Source organism: Euwallacea fornicatus, chromosome 4 (genome assembly GCF_040115645.1).
Source record: "Euwallacea fornicatus isolate EFF26 chromosome 4, ASM4011564v1, whole genome shotgun sequence".
Taxonomy (NCBI): domain Eukaryota; kingdom Metazoa; phylum Arthropoda; class Insecta; order Coleoptera; family Curculionidae; genus Euwallacea; species Euwallacea fornicatus.
The window spans coordinates 3,996,515-4,020,507 of record NC_089544.1 but is presented as its reverse complement, the minus strand read 5'-3'; the positions used below and the strand labels follow the sequence as shown (position 1 = coordinate 4,020,507).

General features: G+C 34.2%; 2 protein-coding genes across 2 annotated transcripts; both read right to left on the bottom strand.

Annotated features, from left to right (window-relative positions):
- Positions 1 to 921: 921 nt before the first annotated feature.
- On the bottom strand, positions 922 to 3,708 carry LOC136350964 (uncharacterized). The gene is made up of 8 exons (XM_066303161.1): positions 3,670 to 3,708; positions 3,518 to 3,606; positions 1,765 to 2,257; positions 1,582 to 1,708; positions 1,433 to 1,532; positions 1,284 to 1,379; positions 1,083 to 1,235; positions 922 to 1,030 (listed from the first exon to the last, which is right to left on the bottom strand). The coding sequence occupies exons 3-8, from the start codon at positions 2,129 to 2,131 to the stop codon at positions 929 to 931; spliced, it is 945 nt and encodes a 314-aa protein (XP_066159258.1). The 5' UTR covers positions 2,132 to 2,257; positions 3,518 to 3,606; positions 3,670 to 3,708; the 3' UTR covers positions 922 to 928.
- A 6,528-nt stretch (positions 3,709 to 10,236) lies between these two features.
- On the bottom strand, positions 10,237 to 22,332 carry su(r) (dihydropyrimidine dehydrogenase su(r)). The gene is made up of 18 exons (XM_066303128.1): positions 22,204 to 22,332; positions 21,193 to 21,303; positions 20,644 to 20,787; positions 19,580 to 19,768; positions 19,228 to 19,412; positions 17,436 to 17,619; positions 16,924 to 17,153; positions 16,286 to 16,530; positions 15,559 to 15,743; positions 14,220 to 14,426; positions 13,974 to 14,138; positions 13,766 to 13,918; positions 13,228 to 13,468; positions 12,379 to 12,521; positions 11,936 to 12,109; positions 11,565 to 11,819; positions 11,264 to 11,421; positions 10,237 to 10,420 (listed from the first exon to the last, which is right to left on the bottom strand). The coding sequence occupies exons 1-18, from the start codon at positions 22,237 to 22,239 to the stop codon at positions 10,339 to 10,341; spliced, it is 3,087 nt and encodes a 1,028-aa protein (XP_066159225.1). The 5' UTR covers positions 22,240 to 22,332; the 3' UTR covers positions 10,237 to 10,338.
- Positions 22,333 to 23,993: the final 1,661 nt, after the last annotated feature.

Genomic DNA, 23,993 nt, shown 5'->3' with positions numbered 1-23,993 from the left:
GCTAGACGTGAGACTGGGCGTGAATAGGAAATGGAGAAAAGTAAATTATCACATGTTTCCATGACGATACGTGTGTGTCCTACATCGCACGTAAAGATAATTGGAAAGTCTGAGTTGAATGAGCACTGATATTCTGAAGCGTGACACACAGCGGACCACCAAAGGTTTGAATCTCTGGAATTCAAGAGTCTGAGGAACCCGTTGTGTCCAGAGTTGGAAGTGTTCGAGGAGGGTACCATAGGGCGACTGCTGCTGGCGAGTGGAAAATTGGAGGAGAGTGTCGTAACTGAATGGATCGGATGTTAAAATGAAATTTTCAGATTTGCAAACGGAAAATAATCTAAATAACTTTTAAAAAAGTCCTCAGAAACGATATAAAAATAAGTTTAGAAATAACTTGAGAAATATTAAAAATTAGAAGTAACATATCGAAATCGCCCTATATCTGAGATGTTGAAAGAAATAAACTTTACCATCTAGTTGCGGAGGCTCATCATGAAAATTAAACAATTTGACTCTTTTTTAAAACATTCCTCTATCCATGTCCGAACAATTCAAAATTAAAAACGGCGTGAAGAAGGTATCCACCGAGATGACTAATATGCGCTAACTTTTGCGACACTCATATGAAATCATTGTTTATTCATTGATCATTAATAATACTATTTTTTTTAACAATCGTGTGGTAAAATCTTCTTATTGCACTCATTTACAGGTTAAAAATAGCGTTTTATCGTGTGAGATAAAATTTTCCGCACTCATCTCCAAATGGCACATGTCAGTGTCAAAACGTTTGGGCAATAAAATATATTAGCGCACACTAATATTTAAATCAACTTATTGAAATTGGAATAAAGTTCAGTGCGAAAGTGTTTCTTCTGCACTGAATTGTTGTTTAGTAAACTTAAAGTAACACTTTGCGCTCTTCTTAGGTGAATAACTGTAATGTTTCAAGGATATTCAGCAAATCCTCCCATGAATGCAAAATGTTGATAGAAAGAATCGCAGTCAAATATATGATTTTCAGAAGCTGAAAAATCTTTGTCAAAACCTTTAATTTCTGGTTTAACACTAATATTTACCTTAAATTGAAATTTTTTAGTAACACTAATATTGAAGCTCTGATATGGCACCAATTGACTAGATTGTTGAACGAAAAGCAAATAGGCTTTGCGGTTCTTTATGTCCCATTTATACCATGACGCCTCCAAAGCCAAATTATATATTGCCAGAAACTTTAAAAATTTTAGATCAGTTATATTTCTAGATTTGGATATTTATACCTTGTCCTGGTGGGCTTGAGCAGTTAAGCTGTATAGTTCCAAAACAATTAAGCTGTCTAGCGCCAATGCTGCTGCCTGTGGTTCGTGCTCTATGATCTAATTAATATGCAATTGGGATATCTGAAAGTGTTCCAGAAAAAGATACTTACAGCCATCCACAATCCAGATAAAGTTAAACAAGTGCATGATATTGCTAGCAACATGGAACTGATACTAAATCTCAAGGCTGTCATCATTTCTCGATTATAACTAAAAAATGTTATTATCGTTTTTTTAATTAATTTTTAGGACTAAGTACCCCAAAAGTTCAATATGTCTCTGAATTATGAAGATTAAATCGTTCCATATGCAGCGCTGATAATGTTCGTCAAGAGTAACACCACAGTGAGTCATAACAAAATCTTCAGCAAAATTTTCGCTTAAATCTGGATAAGGCCAATGCTAAAGAAACTAAGTATTCTGAATACAACTTATACATCACCTTTAATAAAGTCCATCAACATAAATACCTGCAGATGTACATGCCAGCTGAAATACAAAAAGTGCAGAGCCCCAACAGTAGACAAACAAAAAATAAAATAAAAACAAATAGTTAAAAAAATAACGTAAATATGTTCTATTTGGGGCACATATTTGCCGATTAAAATAACGCTGTAATCGGCACTTCGAATGAAATTTGAGCTGAGAAAATAAGGGATGAAAACCAAAATTAAAATTGTAAGAGCTATTAACCAAAAAATCTCTAAAGTTCGAGTTAATTTAAAAATTTCTTTTCTGCGTTCTACTCCAGCCCTGTCTAATCGCCAGCAATTTCTTTTTTTGGATTTGATCAGATCTTCCATATCCATGAAGATGATGCTTATCAACGAAGTGGAGAACTAATGTCAAACATTGTAGGGGCGATGTTCATCGGTATACTTACGTAAAAGTAAGCTGAGGCTGCAAGGACCCGAGTACACTCTAATTTGGGTATACTGAAAAAAGAGACTATTTGGAAAAACACGAGGAGAAGAGAAACAATCGTTGCAACAATTTTAATTTTCTTATGTATTCTTGACATCACACTAAATATCAAAAAATGAATCAAAAGCAGCGGTTCGTTATCAACAGCTGAATCCAATTCGGAACCCATTACAAATGTTTATTAAAGTTTTAGTTCGGGCAAGCAAGTACGTCTCGTAATTGAAATTAAATATTATTTACTCAAAAGATCAATTTCTGTCTTGAAAATTAGTAAAATATAGATAAATTCGCTATTAATTTATTTATAATAAATGTAGCTAGACGTTTTTTTTTAGTTTGACCAAAATAATGTTAAGAACATACATATTATCATCGAAGTTAAACACTTTTTTACTTTTTCATTTAATTTTTGTGTCGAAGATGAGTATGCAAATTGAATTTTCTGTTTTTGATTTTAGTTGCTTCAGCAAACAAATACTAATTTTATGATTATTATCGATATAGAATAATAAATTGTAACGTTTTAGAGAGAATTGTAAGACAATATTATAATTGCAATTAATATTAATATTTTTAACAATTTGTCATGGACTGAAGATACAATTTTACCGCATGCGCTAAAAAGCGTTTCTGCACGTACGTTAAAGTGGCGCGTGTCAGTGGCAAAATCTTTTTAGAAGTGTGACATTGACATCCGTAAGATGAAACTTATCTCACCTGCATAGGCGTAAAAATATAGGAAACAATAAAGTTAATACACATGCACTTATCGAAAAATTCAATCACTTATCTTCAGAATCTCAAAAATCCTCGCCAAAATCTTAAATTTTCGTTTTAAAACTACGATTTGCCTCCAGTTTGTACCATTTGTACCATGCAAATCCCAAAACCAAATCAAATATTGCAAGAAATTGTAAAAATATTCTGATTCTCAAACACACCCCGTCCTCATAAGCTTGACTAAAAAAGACCGGAATATCTAGAAATATCATAAAAATCGGCATTCCTGCATAACATTTAATGCTCTACGATCTAATTAATACACAATAGGTATTTTTGATGTGTGTCCAAGAAAAAGTTACTTACAGCCATCCGCATTCCAGAATCCAGCCATCCACATTCCGTAAACAAGAACTAGAATCCCCAGAAATAGAGAAATGATGCTAACTTTTTAATCTTTCATTACGTCGATTACTGCAAAAAGATATTATCCTTTTCTTTTTAAAAAATTTTAAAACCATACTACCTTAAAAGTTCAGCACATCTCTGACTTATGTCCCTCCATGTTTGCAGGGCTGACAATATCCATTCAGAACCACATAACAGTGAGTCATATAAAAGTCTTCAGCAACATTTACCCCTAAATTTGTAGTAAAACAAATTTTTAAGAAACTCAATATTTCTGTTGCTAGTTCCTCTTCACCTCTTACAAACTTTGTCAGCATAAGCGCCTGAAACTGCACCTGCTAGATGAAATACACGAAGTGCAACAACCAGGAAATGCACATATCAACCAAAAGGACAATGATAGAGATGAGAAAAATCATGCAATTACGTTCCAAGTAGGGCACATATTGACCCATTAAAATAACGTTGTAATCGACTCTTTGGAGGAACCTAGGGAGTGACACAAAATTATAATTAAAATGCCCATTTGCAGGAAAACCTCTAGAGACCGGAGGAATCTGAAAATTCTTTGTTTGGATTCTAGTCCAGCCTTATCTAACCCCCAGTAATTTATTCTTTTGGATTTGGTAAAATTTGCAATGTTCATTAGAAAGGTGAGGAATATCAATGCAATGAAGAACTAAAGTGACAATTGTAGCAACGATCTTCACTGATATACTTTCGTAGAAATGAACTGAAGCTACCAGGGCTCCGCCAAACTCGAATTTGGTTGTACTAAAGAAAAAGACTATTTGGAAATAATGTGAGCGTAAAAGGGGAAAACTATTGTCAAAACATTGATTTTGTTATGTATTCTTGCTACCACGTTGAATACCAGCAAACGCATTCCAACCAACAGTTTGTTACCATCAGTTGAAGTCAAGGCAGAAACCATAGCAAATGTTTAGGAGCGTTTTTATTTGATCATGAAAATGCTTCTTACAATCCAAATGAAATATATTTTAGTAATTTTCTTCTTGGAAATGAGTAAAATATAGATTATACTCGCTTTTATTGTGATTACAATAAAGGTAGATATACAGTGTGACCTATCTGTTTTGGGGTCAGTGTAAAAAGCTTATTGACTGTGCGATTTAGCCCGTTTTTTTTTTATTATAGAGCTTGATAAACTTCATATTTTCAGCAAAAATGGCCTGGTTGATATAAAATTCAAGATCTACTATGACAGTTTCTAGGAGCGAAATTTTAATAAATCATATTAGCGATTTTTTTAGAAAAAATCTGTGCACGCCACTGGATTGGCCACCCCTCAAAACGGACCTGTACAAAATTTTATCGAAATATTTTAAGTAATAACGATTTTGTAGAAGAATTAAAAATGCGCGCTAGGTGTTTACTTATTTTCAAAAATGTATAGTTTATAACCACTTAGTTATGGCCTTAGGCTTACACAGATCAAATAAAACAAAAAAAAATGAAAATTACGTCACAAAATGCAATTAAATTTAATTTATTCGAAATAAAATTAATCGAAAATATTATACAGGGTGTCCAAGCGAACATTGAATATAGGAGATTAACATGGGAAATTGGTTTTTATTTTTTTGCGCCTGTACGGATTATCCAATTGAAAAATTTTTATATGGAGGTCATAGTATGCAAGACCGGCTATCTTTCAGTATTTTTTTCAGTCTTCTAGTTACAGCCGTTTTGGCTCAAAACGCCTCCAAAATTCAAAAATTTCAATGTCCCGCGTAACCGTTCGGCGCCATGATTGGTCAGAATTAATGTCAAAACACAATGTCGCCAACAACGTAAGCGTAAACACCCCATTTCAAATTAATTTTCCCTTTTTGCTGATTTCTAACTTATTTAAGAATTAATTCAGGGAAAAATCAATGGAAAACCTGAGGATAATTATTATGTGGTCTGCTTTGATGTCCCTACGGTAAATACGCAAGTTTCTTATTACCCCATAATGATAACACAAAGACATAACCTAACCTTTTATCTCACTTACTAGACAGAATCTTCGCGGGCAATTTTAAATTTAATTTAAAACAAAACTTGCGTATTTACCGTAGGGACATCAAAGCAGACCACATAATAATTATCCTCAGGTTTTCCATTGATTTTTCCCTGAATTAATTCTTAAATAAGTTAGAAATCAGCAAAAAGGGAAAATTAATTTGAAATGGGGTGTTTACGCTTACGTTGTTGGCGACATTGTGTTTTGACATTAATTCTGACCAATCATGGCGCCGAACGGTTACGCGGGACATTGAAATTTTTGAATTTTGGAGGCGTTTTGAGCCAAAACGGCTGTAACTAGAAGACTGAAAAAAATACTGAAAGATAGCCGGTCTTGCATACTATGACCTCCATATAAAAATTTTTCAATTGGATAATCCGTACAGGCGCAAAAAAATAAAAACCAATTTCCCATGTTAATCTCCTATATTCAATGTTCGCTTGGACACCCTGTATAATATTTTCGATTAATTTTATTTCGAATAAATTAAATTTAATTGCATTTTGTGACGTAATTTTCATTTTTTTTTGTTTTATTTGATCTGTGTAAGCCTAAGGCCATAACTAAGTGGTTATAAACTATACATTTTTGAAAATAAGTAAACACCTAGCGCGCATTTTTAATTCTTCTACAAAATCGTTATTACTTAAAATATTTCGATAAAATTTTGTACAGGTCCGTTTTGAGGGGTGGCCAATCCAGTGGCGTGCACAGATTTTTTCAAGAAAAATCGCTAATATGATTTGTTAAAATATTGCTCCTAGAAACTGCCACAGTAGGCATTGAATTTTATATCAACCAGGCAATTTTAGCTAAAAATGTGCAGTTTATCAAGCTCTGCAATAAAAAAAAATCGGGCTAAATCGCACAATCAATAAACTTTTTACAGACTGGCCCCAAAACAAATGGGTCACACTGTATGTTTGCATAATAATTTTATGGTCTTAGGTAATTAGCTAGCCAGGAGTTAGAATTTCTATTAAAATTAAAGAAAATATTGCAATGTTGAAGTGAGAATGCTAACATATATTAAAGATTATTGTTGTGCTCCTTAATGTATGGCTTTGTTTGAAATGAAATATGTTTTATTTCTTTCGTCTCTTTATGTGCTGAAATTATTCGTTACTTTTCTACGAGAATCTTTGAAAACTTGTTTAAGGACTTAGTGACTAAAAATAGAAGTTCACAAGAAGACTGGTCACCGAATATATAACTTTCAGAAACTAAAAAATTCTCGTCAAAATCTAAAATTTCGCGTTTTAAACAGTGATTTACCTCCAACTCATATTCTCTATTAACTCGACTGTGGAAGTACTGATATGGTACCAATTGAGCAGATTGTTGAACCAAAAGTAAATAGGCTTTCCGGTTCTTTACGTCCCAGTTGTACCATGGAGCCTTCAAAGCTAAATCATTTATTGCAAAAAACTAGAAGCATTAGATTAGATATATCACCATATCTGGAATTCAAATATACCCGGTCCTCGTAACTTTGAGCAGAAAAGGCCAGAATATCCAGAAACATCATAAAAATTAGTATCATTATTCCTGCTCGTCCTTGGTGCTCTATGATCTAATTAATACACAATAATTATTTTTGTATGTTTTTTAGAAAAACTTTCTTACGGTCATCCATATTCCAGAGAGGCATAAAAAAGCACCAGAAATTCCTAGTAGTAAAGAACTCATGCTAACTCTCAAATCTATCATCAATTCGTGATGATATCTAAAAAATATATCAGCATTCCTTTTGTGAATTCTAAGGGCTACCTACCTCAAAACTTCAGTATGTCTCTGAACTATGAAAATCAAGTCCCTCCATATGCAGCGCTGGTAATATTCGTTCAGGAGGATACTACAGTCAGTCATAGTAACGTCTTCAGTAACATTTTCCTCTAACTCTATATAAAACAAATTCCGAAAAACTGAGTATTCCTAATGCTACTTATTCATTACCTTTAACAAACCTCGTCACCATAACCACCTGCAGCTGCATATGCCAGTTGAAATACACAAAGTGCAAAATCCAGGAAACGCATATAGGAATAATGAAAACATTGAAAGACATAAGGCAAATCAAGTAAATAGGTTCCAAGTAGGGCACATATCGACTTGTTAAAATAATGCTGTAATCGGCCCTTCGCATGTTCTTTGGAGTCAAAAAATAGGGCACGAAAACTAAGACTGTAATTGAGACAGTTATCATCACATAAACCTCTATAGTCCGGATGGATTTGAAAATGTCTTGTTTAAGTTCTAGTCCGGCCCTGTCTAACTGCCAGTAATTTCTTCTTTTCAATTTGGTCAGATTTTCAACATCTACTATGAAGGTGAGGCACATCAATGAAATGAAGAACTGATGTCAAAGATTGTAGTGGCGATCTTCATTGGTATACTTACGTAGAAGTAAACTGAGGCTGTAAGAATTCGGGCACCCTCTAACTTGGGCATAGTGAAGAAAGACACTATTTGGAAAAATGTGAGGAGAATAGTGAAAACCATTGCAAAAACTTTAATTTTCTTATGAATTCTTGCTGTGAAGTTATATATCAAAAAATGCATTAAAAACATCGGTTCGTCATCAGCAATTGTAGTCAAGACAGAACCCATGACAAATGTTTACGAAAGTTTGATTTCGCCCAAAGAAATATATTATAATCGAAATTTAACATAATTTATTCAATAGGTTCTGTTTCGAAAATTAATAAAATATGGATCAAATTCACTATTATTGTGATTATAATAAATGTAGTTAGACGTTTTGTTAAAGGCTTTATTGAGTTTGTTATTTACATAACCAAAAATCAGTTTTATTATTATTATTATTATTAAAATAAAATAATACAATAAAATATTTGACTGAATAAAATATAAAAATAGTTTCACTGGTAATTAATTTTTTTTCTAAACATTCAAAGTTATATTTGTGCGTATTAATCTAGTGTTTTGTTTGAAGTAGTAACTCTAAGTTATCATGTTTTCTATTTATTGATATCAATCGTTTATTTTCTTCGAATATATTTGAACATTTGTTTAGTGCTCCCAGTTGAATGGTTAAAGACTTTAAATTAAGCATAGAATGGGCGCTTTTTTATGATGTTTTCGTTGATTTTTGTTGCATCCTATTTCGTAGGACTGCACTTATCTATAAGGCAGGGGTGGGCACATATTAAAACATACATTAAAGTTCGATCAGGTTTCAGCTTCAGATTTTTTTGTATCATTAAACTTAATAGTCGAGAAGTGTTCGGGGTTTTGTCAAAAAGAGTCGCTCTATTGCAGATCGGTACATACCAGAGAATCGGCAACATTACGAGAAATCGCTGTCTGTTTGAGCATTAAATAAAAAAAAAACATTCAACGCTTCTATCGAACTCACTTTGCTACAAAAATACAGGTACACCTCAAATTGTAGCCAAATGTATCATAAACTTTGACACCTTATCTTTTTCCAAATAATAAACTTTTTCGTGCATTTTCCTCTAGTTCATTAAAGGTACATACATCCATCCCATTGTTCTCCCCTCTCGTGACCATTTTACCACAACATTTGATCAATTGTGGAATCGATTGCTTCACCACTTATGGTTAAGCAATTTATATCTACTTATTCTTCACCTCTAACAAACTGACTCGGCATCAACACCTGTAGCTGGACATGCCAGCTGAAATAAAAAAGTGCATAAACCAGGAAATACATACAGGAACAATGAGAATAAGGAAAGAGATGAGAAAAGTAGTGTAGATAGGTTGGAAGTAGGGCGAATATTTGTCCATTAAGACAATGCTATAATCGGCAATTCGCATTAATTCTGAATTGAAAAAATATAGCTTGTAAAAAAGACTTATACTGAAACACCTGGTAACAAAGAAACCTCTATGATCCGGAAGAGATGGAAAATTTCTTGTTTGAGTTCTCATTAAGCCCTGTCTCACCGACAGCCAATTCTTCTTTTGGATTTGATCAGATTTTCAAAATCCATTATGTAGCTGAGGCACATCAATAACATGAAGAAATTGCAGCTGCGATCTTCATTGGTGTATTTATGTAAAAATAAAGTGAAACTAAAAAAATTCCCCGAAACTCGAATTGGGTCATACTAAAGAAGACTATTCGGCCAAAATGTAAACAAAAGACACATAATCATTGCAGAAACTTTGATTTTCTTATGAGTTCTTACAGTCACATTAAGTACCATAAAATGCATTAAAAGGAACGGTTCAGCCAAGGCAGAACCCATGATAAATCTTTAGGAATGTTTTACAAGGAAAAACCTCCTGTAATCGTTTTTTAATATTATTTATTTAAAGGATTCACATTCTTCTTGGAAATTAGGAAAATGTAGGTTTAGTTCGCTGTTAATAGGATTAGAATTATAATTAGATGTGTTTTTTATAGTTTTATTATCTTTAGTAATTACGTGACCAGAAGTTGGTATTATTATCGTTATTAATTCAGAATGAAAGTTAGTGTTTTTTGTACAAGAATATTAAATAATTCCGCTTCTAATGATTACAATATTTTTGACAATATATTCAAGGTTACTTCCATAATTGTTCATATAAGGTTTTGTTTGAAATGAACGGTTTTTTTTAGAAACTTTAAGAATTGATTTAATAGCTTCATTTGAGTGTTTAAATTGGAGTCTTTAATCGGTTTATATCCAATGTACAGAGTTGTCGTATTCAAAGAAAGTTTCTGAATATTTGATGCATTATCCGAATGATATTGAACGTTACTATTTTGGCACCATCCCCTGTCCTGCCATGTACACAGGGAAAACAACATTTACAGTCCTGGTCAGCCAAGACTTTTTACATATTAATACATTGAACGCAGTGTTGTTCACTGTATTTAATTTATACACTTTTTTTTAATTAACATTATTATTCATTTATTTAGATTAACTAACATTTACTAAAGTTTATACGTTAGTGTACCAATGGAGATACTCCAATTATCAATCGTTCATCTCCTCGTTTGATATGGTGGGGAATTGTCTTTGGAACCATTCTAAAACAGAAATTTAGGACTAATTATACTACTTAAAAGCTATTGAAAAAATACAACAATGCCTGAACTTATCGAATCGTAAAACATGACCGCACATTTAGATTTTTTGGGGGAATTACAAAAATTATCAGCCGCTTGCCGCATTCTGAGCAAATATATATTTTTTAGATTATTTTATATCAGCATGTTGTATCATATATATAATGTATGGTACAACAGATATATGTATAGAGGGTAATAGTAATTAGGTGAACGGAAACGGATTTCAACTCCGCATGTGATTCATCGATTCAAGTCAACCAGTGATATAGGAGGTCGACAAATCACAACTCATAATATCAGTGCGACACGAAACCGACCAATGACAGCTCGCATTTTCATTGATCGGTCTACCTGTTTTAAAGCATTATCTATAAACTTTCTTGTCGTTGTAACTTGAAAATAATAACCGAAGATTTAGTAAACGAGCCGTCAATATTAAAAAAATATATATATGTTCTTGTACTATCTATATTTTTCCTTTATTATTGCAACATATAGAGTATTCATGTAGCATTTAGGCGATAATCTACGAGATGTATCATTAAGGAGATGAGCGCGGTCTAGCAATCGCAAATTTAAGAATTCGATCCCTGGTCAATTTTCGCAAACTGTTGGTCGTAGAAAAAGTAAACCGTCCAACTTAGATGGATTTTACTTATCGCTTCTGGACGTCTTATCTACCCTTATTGTGCTATATAATTAATATTTGGCACTTTTTGAAAAACAAATGTACTTCCTTTACATTCTATAATGTTGAGAGGCGCTGTAGAATTCCTCAATATACTAATAAGCTTTACTTACGTTATGCAATCAATTATGGGACACACGGACATACATAGGGTGCAACCAGTACAATCATCAGTAACACGTGCAATGTGCGTGTTCGCATCAAAGTGGATAGCTTGATAGCCAGAGTCGTTGCAAGTCATGTAGCATTTGCCACAATTAATGCATAAATCCTTAAAAAAATTGAATTTCATGATGAAATTTGATGATAATGTAAGAGTTTTTGATCTAAATAACGAAGCAAATTTCGTCAAATTTGTACCCAAAAATGTCTGATAAACTTAAAAATAACAATTTCCTTTTTATTATAACTTACGTCATCGATTAAAGCAACAACTTGTTGCTTATTATCCAATTTTTTATAAGGTCCAATATACTGAAGAGCACGACCGATGATATCTTCGATTCTTGGTGTTCTATTTGGCGCTTTATGTTCCTCATTAGAATAACCTAAAGGTGCTCCGTTGTGATGAAGAGGTGTGTCGTTCAAATGTGGCAATTTCCCTTTTCTGTATAAATCCGCCAAAATCTCTTCTCGCTTTTGTTTAAAGGAACCGTAATGTGGAAGTTTCTATCGAAAGATAATGACAATAATTCATTTAAATCATCTTCTATAGCACATTTTCCAATACTTTTTTCCGAAAAACCATTTAATAGTTAAAAGATGTATTAAAAAAAAAAACATACGTTTCCTTCTACATCATAAAGAGGATACACGGGTTTCCCTTTTTGGTGCTTGATTGTAGGAGGACTCTGACCATCCCACTCTGGAAGGCGTGAATCTAAGTACAGTAAGGCTTTCAATCCCGTAATATAATCGTCAATTAGGGTGAAATCTTGGTTTTGGACGGCACTGCAAATCTAAGAGATATCCGAAAAAATAATTAAATTAATGGCTGATAGAAATTCCTTTTTTTTTATCAAATTATTAGAAAGCACCAAATTTTGGTTTAAAACTCAGTGTCGCGCAAGATATTGGATTACTGAGCAAATCATAGAACAAATACACACATATTCTAGTTCTGTAATTCTTGTTTCAATGATCGATAATTTTATTTTTAATACCGGCCATGTGTTTAATCTCAATTGTATATTAGAATTTTTACTGTAGTCCATTTCCTCTTACTTACTTGCACAGCACGTGCTCCTACTTGTAAGAATTCAAATGCAGAATGGGCGGAATCTATACCCCCAATACCGAATATTGGAAATCCTGGAAGAGCTTCTGCAATTGCTGCAACTGCACGTAGGCCCATAGGTCTTGTGGCATTCCCTGAAAATATTTAATGAAACAGTACTACGAAAAGGGTGCTGCATGTAAGCGAACCACTAAATTTTCCTGCTTTGAGTGAGATATTTATGGAAAGTGAAATGCGTGTCTTATAGCATTTTTCCAGGATATCGAAATATCTTATCAAAAAAACAATTAAATTAATTTTGAATTTTCTTTGAACATATTAGTTTCAAACGCAAAAAAAAAACTTTTTTTACCAAAATCAGTTTCTCATCATAAATTTTTAAAAATTATGTTTATTTTTCCTCGATTTTTTAACTTTACTGACATCTGTAAAGAAAAAATATTAAAATGCTGATGAAAGGAAGCCACTGAACTATTACTGCAAAACTATTTAAGAAACAGCAATTTAAGCAGAATCTCTGTTAGTGCCAGAAATAGACAAACTACTTTGTATAGAGGCTCTAAGCTTAAAAACTAAATATCACATATCAAAATTTTCAAAAACAAAAAAGTCCTAGAAATTTTCAAATCTGCATGAAAATTGTGTTTATCAATTGAATATATATAATAAACAATTCAAATGCTACCTAGTTTTTTGAAAATATAGTCGGATATTTTACTTTTTATAAAAATTCCACCATAAAGCAGAAAATCCAATGAGGTTCAGGAGTTCCAGTGCAAAAATACATGAGACTCCCTATACTTGCAAAATAAATCATTATTTAAAGTTACTTTGCCAGACCTGAAACTCCCCCAAACGTTGTACGATGGGAAGTACCAATACGAGGCCATGGTTTCCCCTTTGCGCTAAGACCCATTAACCCTGAGACGGTATTAATGGCCGATACTCCCCAGGCCCCACCCTCATGGGCTGCTTTGGCTATCACAACAATGTCGGTAATATTGGGAGTGAGTTTAATAAAGAATGGTATTTCTATACTGTTTCGAACCCATTGGCTTATGTTGCGAACCAGAACTGGATCCTAAAGAAAACGTGGGGTATCCGTAAATTAGCAACCTAAATTTACTAGGGTGGGAACAATATGCGTAGCAGAATGAAATTATCCAAGATGTATAATGTCATAATGAGGTGTGATGTTTGGCATTGCGTATGGCTGAACCATGAGAACGTAATTCCCAGGGTATTATCTCCTCTCCACAGTAAGAATCGAACTGGGTCATTTTGGGTCTAGTCCGATTCTTGACACAGACATGGTATAGATTCCTTACTTTATCCATGAGTTTGTCATGTATCGTAAACTGTCCTTCAGTTCGCTTACCTGACCACAGGCAAGACCCATCCCAGACTCTCCCATACCGTGTGGACAACTCAAATTTAATTCCAACATGTCTGCTCCACATCCTTGTGCTTTCTGGGCTAATTCTCTCCAATCCGCTTCGTTGTAGGAACACATGATCGAGGCTATAATAACCTTCAGAAAAACGTTTCCATTATGTATCGTTGTAGCAAAAATGTTCATAATATACTTTGCTTGGAAAGTCCTTCTTTAATTCCGCAATGCCTTTAAGCCAATATGCACAGTGCTTTTCTGATATGACTTCGATGTTCAAGAAAGAACTCTGATTTGGACCAAAATTATGTCCCGAAGTCGTTCCTCGTATTATTCTTGGTGAAACGTTGGTTACTTCGTCCTGGAAAAAAACCGTTCCCATTTGATTTCACATAGAATTTTGTTGTTGTTATTCATAAAACTGATGTTTTTGAGTACAGACCTTATCCAAAGAGAAAGTTTTAGTAACAACAAAGCCCCATCCTTGCAAAAAAGCTCTTCGAATCATAGCAGGAGTTGTAACAGGGGGCGCCGAAGCCAGACCAAATGGGTTTTCGAATTTGATTCCACAAATTTCTACAGATAGATCCACTTCATCAATAGGAGTATGGAAAAGCGGCAACTCTGGGGTGGAATCAGGTGGAAGATCCTATTGAATCACCCATAAAATAAATATATAAGCTTCAGCAAAGCCTATCACAAATTCGATTAAAATTCAGGTTTCATTACATTATAGTTAAATTTATTATAATACATTTAAACTTGACCTTAACTACCATTGAAAAACCTAACTTCGCCCCCGTTTATTCAACTCTCTATCTCTTATGGTTACCGAGAACCCCAAGTCGATAGTTCAATTTGCAAGACCCTGTAAAAAGTGGTCCAAATTCGGGGCTCGCCTTGTTATCTAAGAAATTATGCAATTTCGGTTATTTTGGAAAGTTGCAAAATAAGTTTCTCAATGGAGCCAGTCTTTAAAAATTTTGCATATTCGTTTTCATTATTTCGTGGTGCTGAAAACTTTTAACATTTTGCACTCACGGAATTTTTCGAAATTGTGAAAATTTCGACCGTTTGAATCGCGAAATAAAATCGACAAACATTTGTTTTTGCATTCTGCTTTTCGCTTTCAAAATTCGTGTTGCGAATCTGAAATTTTTAATATTAAATTTAATTTTAAAATAAAGTTATTCATATATAACTAAAAATTTACTAAACTATAGGTCTGCACCCTGGGGCTCTTTGTTCAAAGTTCTCTAGAGCGTTCCAACAAAATGGCTCATTCGCCGTAAGGGAAAAAATTTGCATATCAGACCTCTCCACCCTGAATTCGATGTAAAAGTGCCCCCCTCAAAATTGTTACTAAACTATATGTTCAAGGGGGGTTCAAACATTCTTCGTGAACTTGGGATTCTTTCAGTACATGCATGTACTTTTCGAGGTTCAACTTTTCGTTTCATTTCGTCATTTTCTTGTGTTTGATTATCCTTTAGGGACAAAATCAATCTTTTTAAATATGTTTGTGTAATGGATGCTAACGTTGATAATGCCAGGAAAGATAATATTGTTAAAGGAGAGGTCCTAATTTTAAATCCAAATAATCTCTAAGGGGAGGCCCTGACTGAGGTCCTTCTCACTTCTTATCCCTTCCCAGGTTCACCGCTAAAGTACAATTTTCAAACGTCATGGAATTGAGGCGATTGTAACAAGGAGCGTAACTCCTTTCTTACATTAACGTGTAAGATTTGCTGTAAAAATGTGGAAAACGAAGAGGTGTTTACCTGCAAAGCGCAGTGAATATACCACGCGGCGGTTTTACCATCATTCACCGACTCTACGGTGGTTTCTGCTATACCGCCTATATCGCCCCCTACCCATACTTTTTCATGGGAACTCTGCATGGTGTTAGTATTAATAATGGGCAAATTTCCTTCATTCAATACTAGAGGATGCAGGGATTCTATAACTAAACGAAATACAGATTTAGTATAATATGAAGTTTTTCATGCTTGGTGTAATCATTGAGGGCATAAAGAAGCGCAGATCATATTTACATATGTACCTTTAATGCATATATAATGTGCCAACTGGTGGACTAATAATGGTCGTTGGTAGTTTATGGAAACCACTACCTGGTGGTAAATCAATTAGGGAAAGACTATGTTAACAGGGAATCGCCTATATTGTGACTCGTAAGAGAAGCGCACATCACGTCAATAACATATAATTATATATACACATATACATAATTATTAAAGAGACACTCCAAAATCCAAGACAAGTTTATTCGTATAAATGATATAAAGAGCAAAGTATCTTCAAAGAAAAGGAATAATTAATTTATACCAATGTGAATATGGATAACCTATGTCTTTTGCTAGTTTCCCAAACAGGAAAATTTTACATTTTCCAGAACATTTACATCTGGCCTCGAAATCCTGGATTCAGGGAATCCAGTTGAAAATCTATGAGATTCTATAAACCCTAGCAACATACACCAATACTTACTGTCATCATCCGTTAATCCAGAACCAAAAGCGGATATGACGAAGTCGGCTTTTAACGTTAGTAGCTGGTCATTATCAGTAATCCATTTCCCATCCGACCCTTCTTCAGTCCGACAGAATATAACAGATGATATTCTGTCCTCTTTCAGATTAACTTTGTAAGGCGACAAGAACCCCATGAACTCGCAGTGTTCTTCCAAAGCTAAAGAAACTTCTTCCGGAACGGCACGAATATTTTGGAAACCTCTGAACAATTACCGGCAAAATTAAGTTCATGCATTATGTGTAATAGAAAAATATTGCCCGAGTGTTTGGAATAAGTTCAATTAAAAATCGCAGGTAAATCAAGGATTAATTGAACTAAAACAAACATTCTGTTAACGAGACTCACGGTGTCTAAATACAAATTTTAAAAATTCGCATAGCTTCTACAGTTTTTGAGATATTTAGTGTCATTCTCGAATACAATTCCGCACTCAGAATTTGCATAATTAGCTTTATCAAAGCATTGTTGCTGTGTACATGGTGTTAGTTTTTCTGTGATCGAACCCTCTTTTACTATCCTTAAGTGCACTATTAAGCGATGTCATATATACATTAAATAAATCGCAAAAACACAAAAAAAGTGTCTGGACTTACTTCCGATATATCACAAAGACCTTCTTGGCCCCACATCTAAGTGCTGTGGTGGCGCAATCAAAAGCAGTGTCTCCCGCACCCAGCACTAATACTATTCCATGAAGTGGTATCAGGGAATAAGAAGCAACTGGGCTGCAACCAATTTTTGAACATGAAGCCACCGGCGGAAGGAAGCTTTTTGAAGTGTAAAATCCATTTGATTCGGTTAAACCCACAAATATTTTATCAATCTGCAAAAGTGGTATTAATATTCTAGACCCGGTTGCACAGCATAAGTTTAACTCAGCCTGCGGTTAAACTAAAGATTACGATAAATAAACAACAGAATATTTGTCAGGTCTGAAGTTTAAAATTCACATCGATTATGAACTATGATTGCGCAAAAATGGGATTTTAGTGAGTCAAGTGATGTGTTTCAAATAATCAAAGCACAAGTCCGCTGTGAACATTAAACATCTTCACTTGAAACGCTTTGAATTTGAGTTATGCCTTGCGACATGCGATGATCTTACTTTGGGATTTGGTAATCCAATTGCTATAAATACAGCATCGAACTCTTTTACTAGACTTGCTACAGTGAGGTCACTAACTGAAAGGCTCCTTTGAAACTCGATGGTGACACCTAAATCTTTGACCAGTTTAGCTTCAAAGTCGACCGCTAGTTGTGGTAATCGATATTGGGGAATCTCGGAGGTGCTGCACCAAGTTAATTTAAATAGAAACAGTTATGTATATATTCGCATGATGTCTCAAAAATATAGAAAAAATATATAAATATACAATATATGTATATACAGTGCGAGACTCTGATTTGGAATAAATTCGGTAAATCAAAGTCAGTTTTTTTTCAAGTGGTCAAAATTAATGTACTTTTCTTTATTCAAGAAAATCCTCATGTCTGCACTAGGCAGATAGCTAGGAAACTCGAAATTAGCCAGTTTTCAGGACAAGAATTCTCAATACCCAAAAATATCATTCTTATAAAACGACAATCCTTCAGGAACGCACCAAAGATAATTCAGATAGAAGACTCCAGTTTTGGGATCAAATGATGGGTCTACTAGACAGTAATGTTCGGAACATAGAAAACGTTCTATTTTCTGATGAATCGAGGTTTATATTAAATGGTGAGGTAAAATAGTCAAAAGTGTCGTTATTGGGCAGACAACAACCCACACTGGATGAGTGAAAGCTACACTCAACATCTAGAACAACTCGACATTTGAGGAGGGATTGTTGGCGATCGAGTAATAGGACCAATTTTCTCTCAAGTAAATCTCAGTGGAACGGGATATTTAAAATTCTTGCAGGAAAAACTAGTTTCGAATTTAGTTACTCTATTTCCTGATCCTGAATAGAAACATCTGGTTGCAACAAGACGGTGTGTCCCCTCACTTTGCAACACCTGTCCGTGAGTATCTGGATAATGTATTTCCAGGCATGAATTTTAAATTTGAATTGGCCATCCAGCTCTCCCGATCTAACACCTATGAATCAATTCTTGTGGAGGTACTTGAAAAGCAAAGTTTTTAAGACCAAACCGAAAACCATTGAGGAATTGCAAGGATGAATAAGACAGGAATATAAACTAAATTCCGCCGAAGTAAATAGAAATGTTCAAAACGAGCTTCAGTTCCGTTTATCGTATTTTCAGTTGGAAAATGCAGAACATTTTAAGCATTTATTGTAGGAAGATTATTGAGTTGAATCTGATTTTTCCATTTTTCGAATTAATCGATGTTTGTTAAAAATCTTTTAAACGATAAGGAATAAAAATTTGGAATTGTGCACGCATGTGTAAGTTGACATACCAGTTAAGAATAGTTATGGAAAAAATAGGATTGCCATTTAAAAAAATAGTCGTTGACGTCATAACTCAAATTTGGACCACCCTGTATAAAATTTTCTTACTACATAAAAAGAGCTCAATTTAAAATACTAATTGACGTGTCCGAGCATAGTTCCGAAAAAAAAACTGTTTTTGATTTAATGAATTTATTCCAAAATAGAGACTCGTACTGTATTTATATCACATAAACGCTGCGAGTATTTTTTTTAGACAATAAACCATCTCAGATCAGAAAATCTCCTAAACAGATTTCATTACAACCTCGCATATACTCAACATATCTCTTAGACAATATGTCAAAGAGTCGCAATGGTTATTGAGATAATTGAAGTTTCCATATTTTTGAGATACTGTGTATAACGTAATAATACTATTAATATTTAATATAAGAAAGAATTTAAAGTGAAATTACTGGGGATGAAATTATTCACCATAAAATAATAGTTTAACCTTACCTTAACCCTCCGAGCCATTTCTGCTTCTCGTATATAATAATATTCAAATATCCTAATCTGGCCAAAAATGTGGAACAGGAAAGGGACGCTGGTCCTCCACCGATTATGGCAATTTTGGCATCCAATCTTTTGGATAACGAAATATTCTTATTTCTAATCTGGGGTACGCCCATTTTACTAAATACCTAGTAAAACATTATATTTTCACTATTTATTTCTTAGACTACTTTCGGAGAAGAAAAAGTCAAAATATCTAAATCTGAGATTTACAAAGAGCCATCACATGACCAACACCTCTCTGATATTACGTGTATGAAGATGGATTTAATTCTCAAACACAAGTTCAACATACTTCAACTGCAAAATGTTGCAAGCCTCCAATATTTATAGAACCTTCTTCTGTGGCAGCTAAGTTGCATCCCCCAACGCAAAGATCACTAGTTGGACAGACCATTCCGCAAGACAGTCCCAAAGGATTATCACTTAGTATCCGTTTCGCTGCTCCATATGGATTTCCATTGGCAATAGAAGTAATGAACGCCTTTGTAAGTAAATGTATAAATACAGGGTGTCGTTTCTGGAACTCAGCCATGAGAATCTTGGCAATCACAAAATATACGAGGGCGGCTAGGTTGGGGCAAAGTTGCAAAATTTGGAATTCTAGAATGAGCCAGTTAAAACTTAAATAATTCCAATGAGTCTGTGAGGTATTCGAAAAAACTGAAATTGTGGAAAAATGTCTCCTTGGTCATCTTATTCCATCAGGCAGTGCAAAGTCTTGAAGAAAAATAATCACCAGTTATATTCCATATTGAACAATGGAGACATACGTTGGCCAGCAAGGTCGCCAAATCTTTCCTCGTTAGATTATAATTTATGAAGAACTATTAAAATAAATATTATTTATAAATCGATACACACTGATATTTATAAGCGGAGAAGGAGGATTATTATAATTTTAAGGGAAGAAATAAAAAAGGGACGTTTTGGGCATTTAGCAAGACGCATAGGGCTGTATTTGGAAGTCAAGTACCAGTGCCGAACGTTTGCCAAAAATCGAAACGTTGAATTTCAAATATAGCATCGCCACGTTGTAGAAAAGGGATAATTGTGATGATGAAGTACCAATCATTTTGAATCATCTCGCCAAATACGATGAGAAACATAAAAAAAGGTTTTTCGAAAATTTCAGTTCTTTTCCAATTTCGGAAGGCCTATTGTTGAACTCCAGATCGCTCAAATTTGTCCCAATTTAACTTCCTATGATTTATAATTACGGAGATCCCCATGGTTGAATTCGGAAACGGACACCTTGTATAATAAAAAATAACAAAATAAAAATTAAATCATTTAAGAAAAATTTTTAGCAATTGATGTCGTCTATAGATAAGAATTTTTAATAGGTATTGCACTTACTTTTATATCTATTTGCGTAGGACAAGATTTTTGACATGGAGCATCCGCGCATTTAAGACACCGTGCTGCTTCTTTTAGTGCCCCTCTTTCTGATAATGTCGTAGGTTTTATGTCGGAAAAGTTGTTTTCCAAACTTGTGCATGTCTAAAGAATTATATATCCAATGAATTTATCAAAAATAGTTAGAACCATGAAAGGAAAAGAAGTAAAAAAGGTAGAAGGGTTCAATATGTATCCTACTGCGGACAGCTCCGCACTTGGTTTTAATTCGGTCTTAAAGTTAAATTCAAGCAGTCTTTGAGTTACTTCTAGAAAACGAAGGAAACAGCTTTTTTCATTCTATCGTTTTCTCGGCAAAAGTGTGTACCAAGAAACGTTTTAGGCTTTTTTATAATCTAAACAGTGCACGAGATATTTAATGTTAAAATAATTGTCAATTTTCGTTTTTTACCAATATGTCGGTAACGTAAATTCACTTTCCTTTAGTCTAAAAGCGATAAAGAATTTTCGTAAAATTACCTACATTACTATTTCCATTACAAAGCTTACTTTGCATTGCTTCCCTGTGCTCCGTTTCCAGTGCTGCTTTCCTTCTTTGGTAGTAGCTGTAGATCGCAAAGTAGAATGACGTCGAACTTTAGGGTTTAACTCCAAAAGATTCTACAAAATGAAATTTTTTAAAGCGCAGAATATTTGCCAACGAGAATTTAAAAATGTTGCAAAATGATCTCGAGGTAACTACCAAGGACGAATCAGTCGGTTACAGACTGAAATAAACACATGTGAGAATTACTAAAGTAAGGATGTATCAAGTATTATATTAATCCTTTTCCAATATTTCTTCCTAAACTTATGGACGATACAAATTTCCATACAAAATGCTACATATAAATACATTTGCTATCACCAAATGCAAAATGCTGCATATAAAATACATATTGCCGTCACCAAAGCGGTTGGAAATGAAAGTACGAGGAGTGCAAAAATAGGTAAATTGCATAACCGGAAATTTTGGGGGATCATGATCATTCTAAGAAATCTCTCGATTCGGCCTAATTTCGATTATGTAAAATTTTATTAGCTTTTTTATGCTCTAAAATTTGCATGTTGAAGTAACCAAGGAATAAAAATGATAATCGGGACACTTGACTTGTCGACTTTAATAGCATAATCTACGATTACACACGCCAAAGTCAAGCAAAACATATTTCAATGATTCTTCCGCAATTAATTTAAAAATGGGGTTGATACAGACCGGCCTTCACACGTTAGGCGCCCTGATCGAAATTTTTAAGCACCGCCCGCTACCCCCAAGAAAACCCGTCGATCAGGACAGTTTGCCGCCCAACTTCGGCCCCTCATAACACCATTGAGGGATGACTACACATAAAAGTTTTGAAAATTAAATTCTCTTTCGTCTTGTGAGCTGTTTAGTTTCATCTTTACCACTGTTAACATACAATAACATAATTTTGACACAGATTAAAGACAGATAGGTACTGTATTTAATGCTGAAAAGTCCAGTGGAAATTTGTATCACAACATCATGAGATCTCTCACCTCAATATCTGGAATATCCACACTAACTTTTGCCATCTTCTACTTTATCAAACTTGTGTGTAAAATGCATGAAATGCATTGACTGAAAGTCTAGCAAGCATTTCACTTTAGTTATCGCATTAAGATTATAAGTTATTTATATTTGTATGTGAATTATTATGAGGATGCTGATAAGTTATCTGGATTCTCAGCGTTACAACGGCTAATAAGTGCCAAGTGAAATAGCTGTACAGCAATAGCAAATTTCAATGATCTTTTTCGCTCACAGCTTCTATAGTTTTTGAAATACCATCACCCTATTTTTAGTATAATTTGTTATTTGCCTGGAAATCCAAATTGAAACACCCAAAAGACGTTAAGTACCTGTTAGGACAACAATTGGAAAATAACACGGAAAAGACGCAAGAGGCGAAAAAAATTTATTGAACAAATGGCCATCGTATACCGCAAAAAAAGGCTGATATGGAAAAATTAGGAGTGTAAAAACTTCAACTAACCCGAAATAATAAAAAAATATATCGCTCTGTATAATTAAGAAATCCAGCTGTTTAGACTTCATACTCTCCAAATTAATATTGCATCCAATTGTTAACACCTAAAAACTGCTAAAACCCTCAGAAAAAAAATCATGTTAAACTTGAACACTTTGTATCTGTCTCAAAAATTTGAAGAATAGAGGACTCCAAATGGCTGGCATTAGGTTCCCTTGAGCACTATAAATCTGAGTTGCGGGACATCCTGTATACCAGATTAAATATTAAACATTATTCGTCTTTAATATCTTTACCCCCAAATAAATACCCATTGGAAGAATAGTTAATAAGGACGCCTAATTTACGAAAATTTACGTAGTAATCTAATCTCGTTGTTGTTTTCGAACAGTTAGCACATTAGAGAGTTAATTGTTTCTGCAATGATAATTAATATTGTACAATAAATTGTTCTTATGAAATGTTATTATTAACATTAACGAACATAATAATCATCATTATTCAATGTGAACAGGACGCAAAATACAGTGAAGATGCGCTGATTATATGGAAAATAGTTTACAAATAAAGTCCATGATTTTGGACGTGACATCTAAGTGAATTGTCTCGTTTACCTCAGTAGTTAGCCAGGATACTGAACAGCCCGGCCATCATGGGTAATCAAAAATGAAACTTCTTTAGCGAGGCTCGGAAAGTGGAAACACCCCACTTGTCCCAATGTCCATGCTTTGGAGGCATTTAAAGTCTTCAAGTGCTTCTTGGGACCTCAAGTCGCATTGGTAACTTGAAGGAGAGAAAGACCGAACGCCGCTTAGTTTAACTTTGACACTGGTCACGCTTATCTAAATCTGTCTTGCCAACCGGCTCGAATGCGAACACTCTCGCTATATTTGTTAAAATTAGGAAAAGAAAAAAGTATAAATCTTATATTTGTAATCTTCGGATTTCGGGATTTAACACAAAGCATAAAATGGCTATTACTAGCCAAAAGCTAAAGGGGGAAACTAAACGGAGAGCGGGGGTGCAATCGCAACAACCCCCACCGACTGTCCCAGTAGGTACCCTAATCAACTGTCTAAGTATGACAGTAAATTTCAACTTTTAAAAACTCTTTTCCAAAATTTAACAGCTGTTCCCTGCAACCTGTGCGTTAGCAGCTATATTATCCAGCAGTTCTATTAACGTACATTTGTTTTGTAAGTTGATGGAAGTTATATTTCCGAGTTATTTGTCAGGACTGCCTGTTGTGTACCCATTTTATGTTATGTGAGGCATCACTAACCGGCATCAGTGATGTCA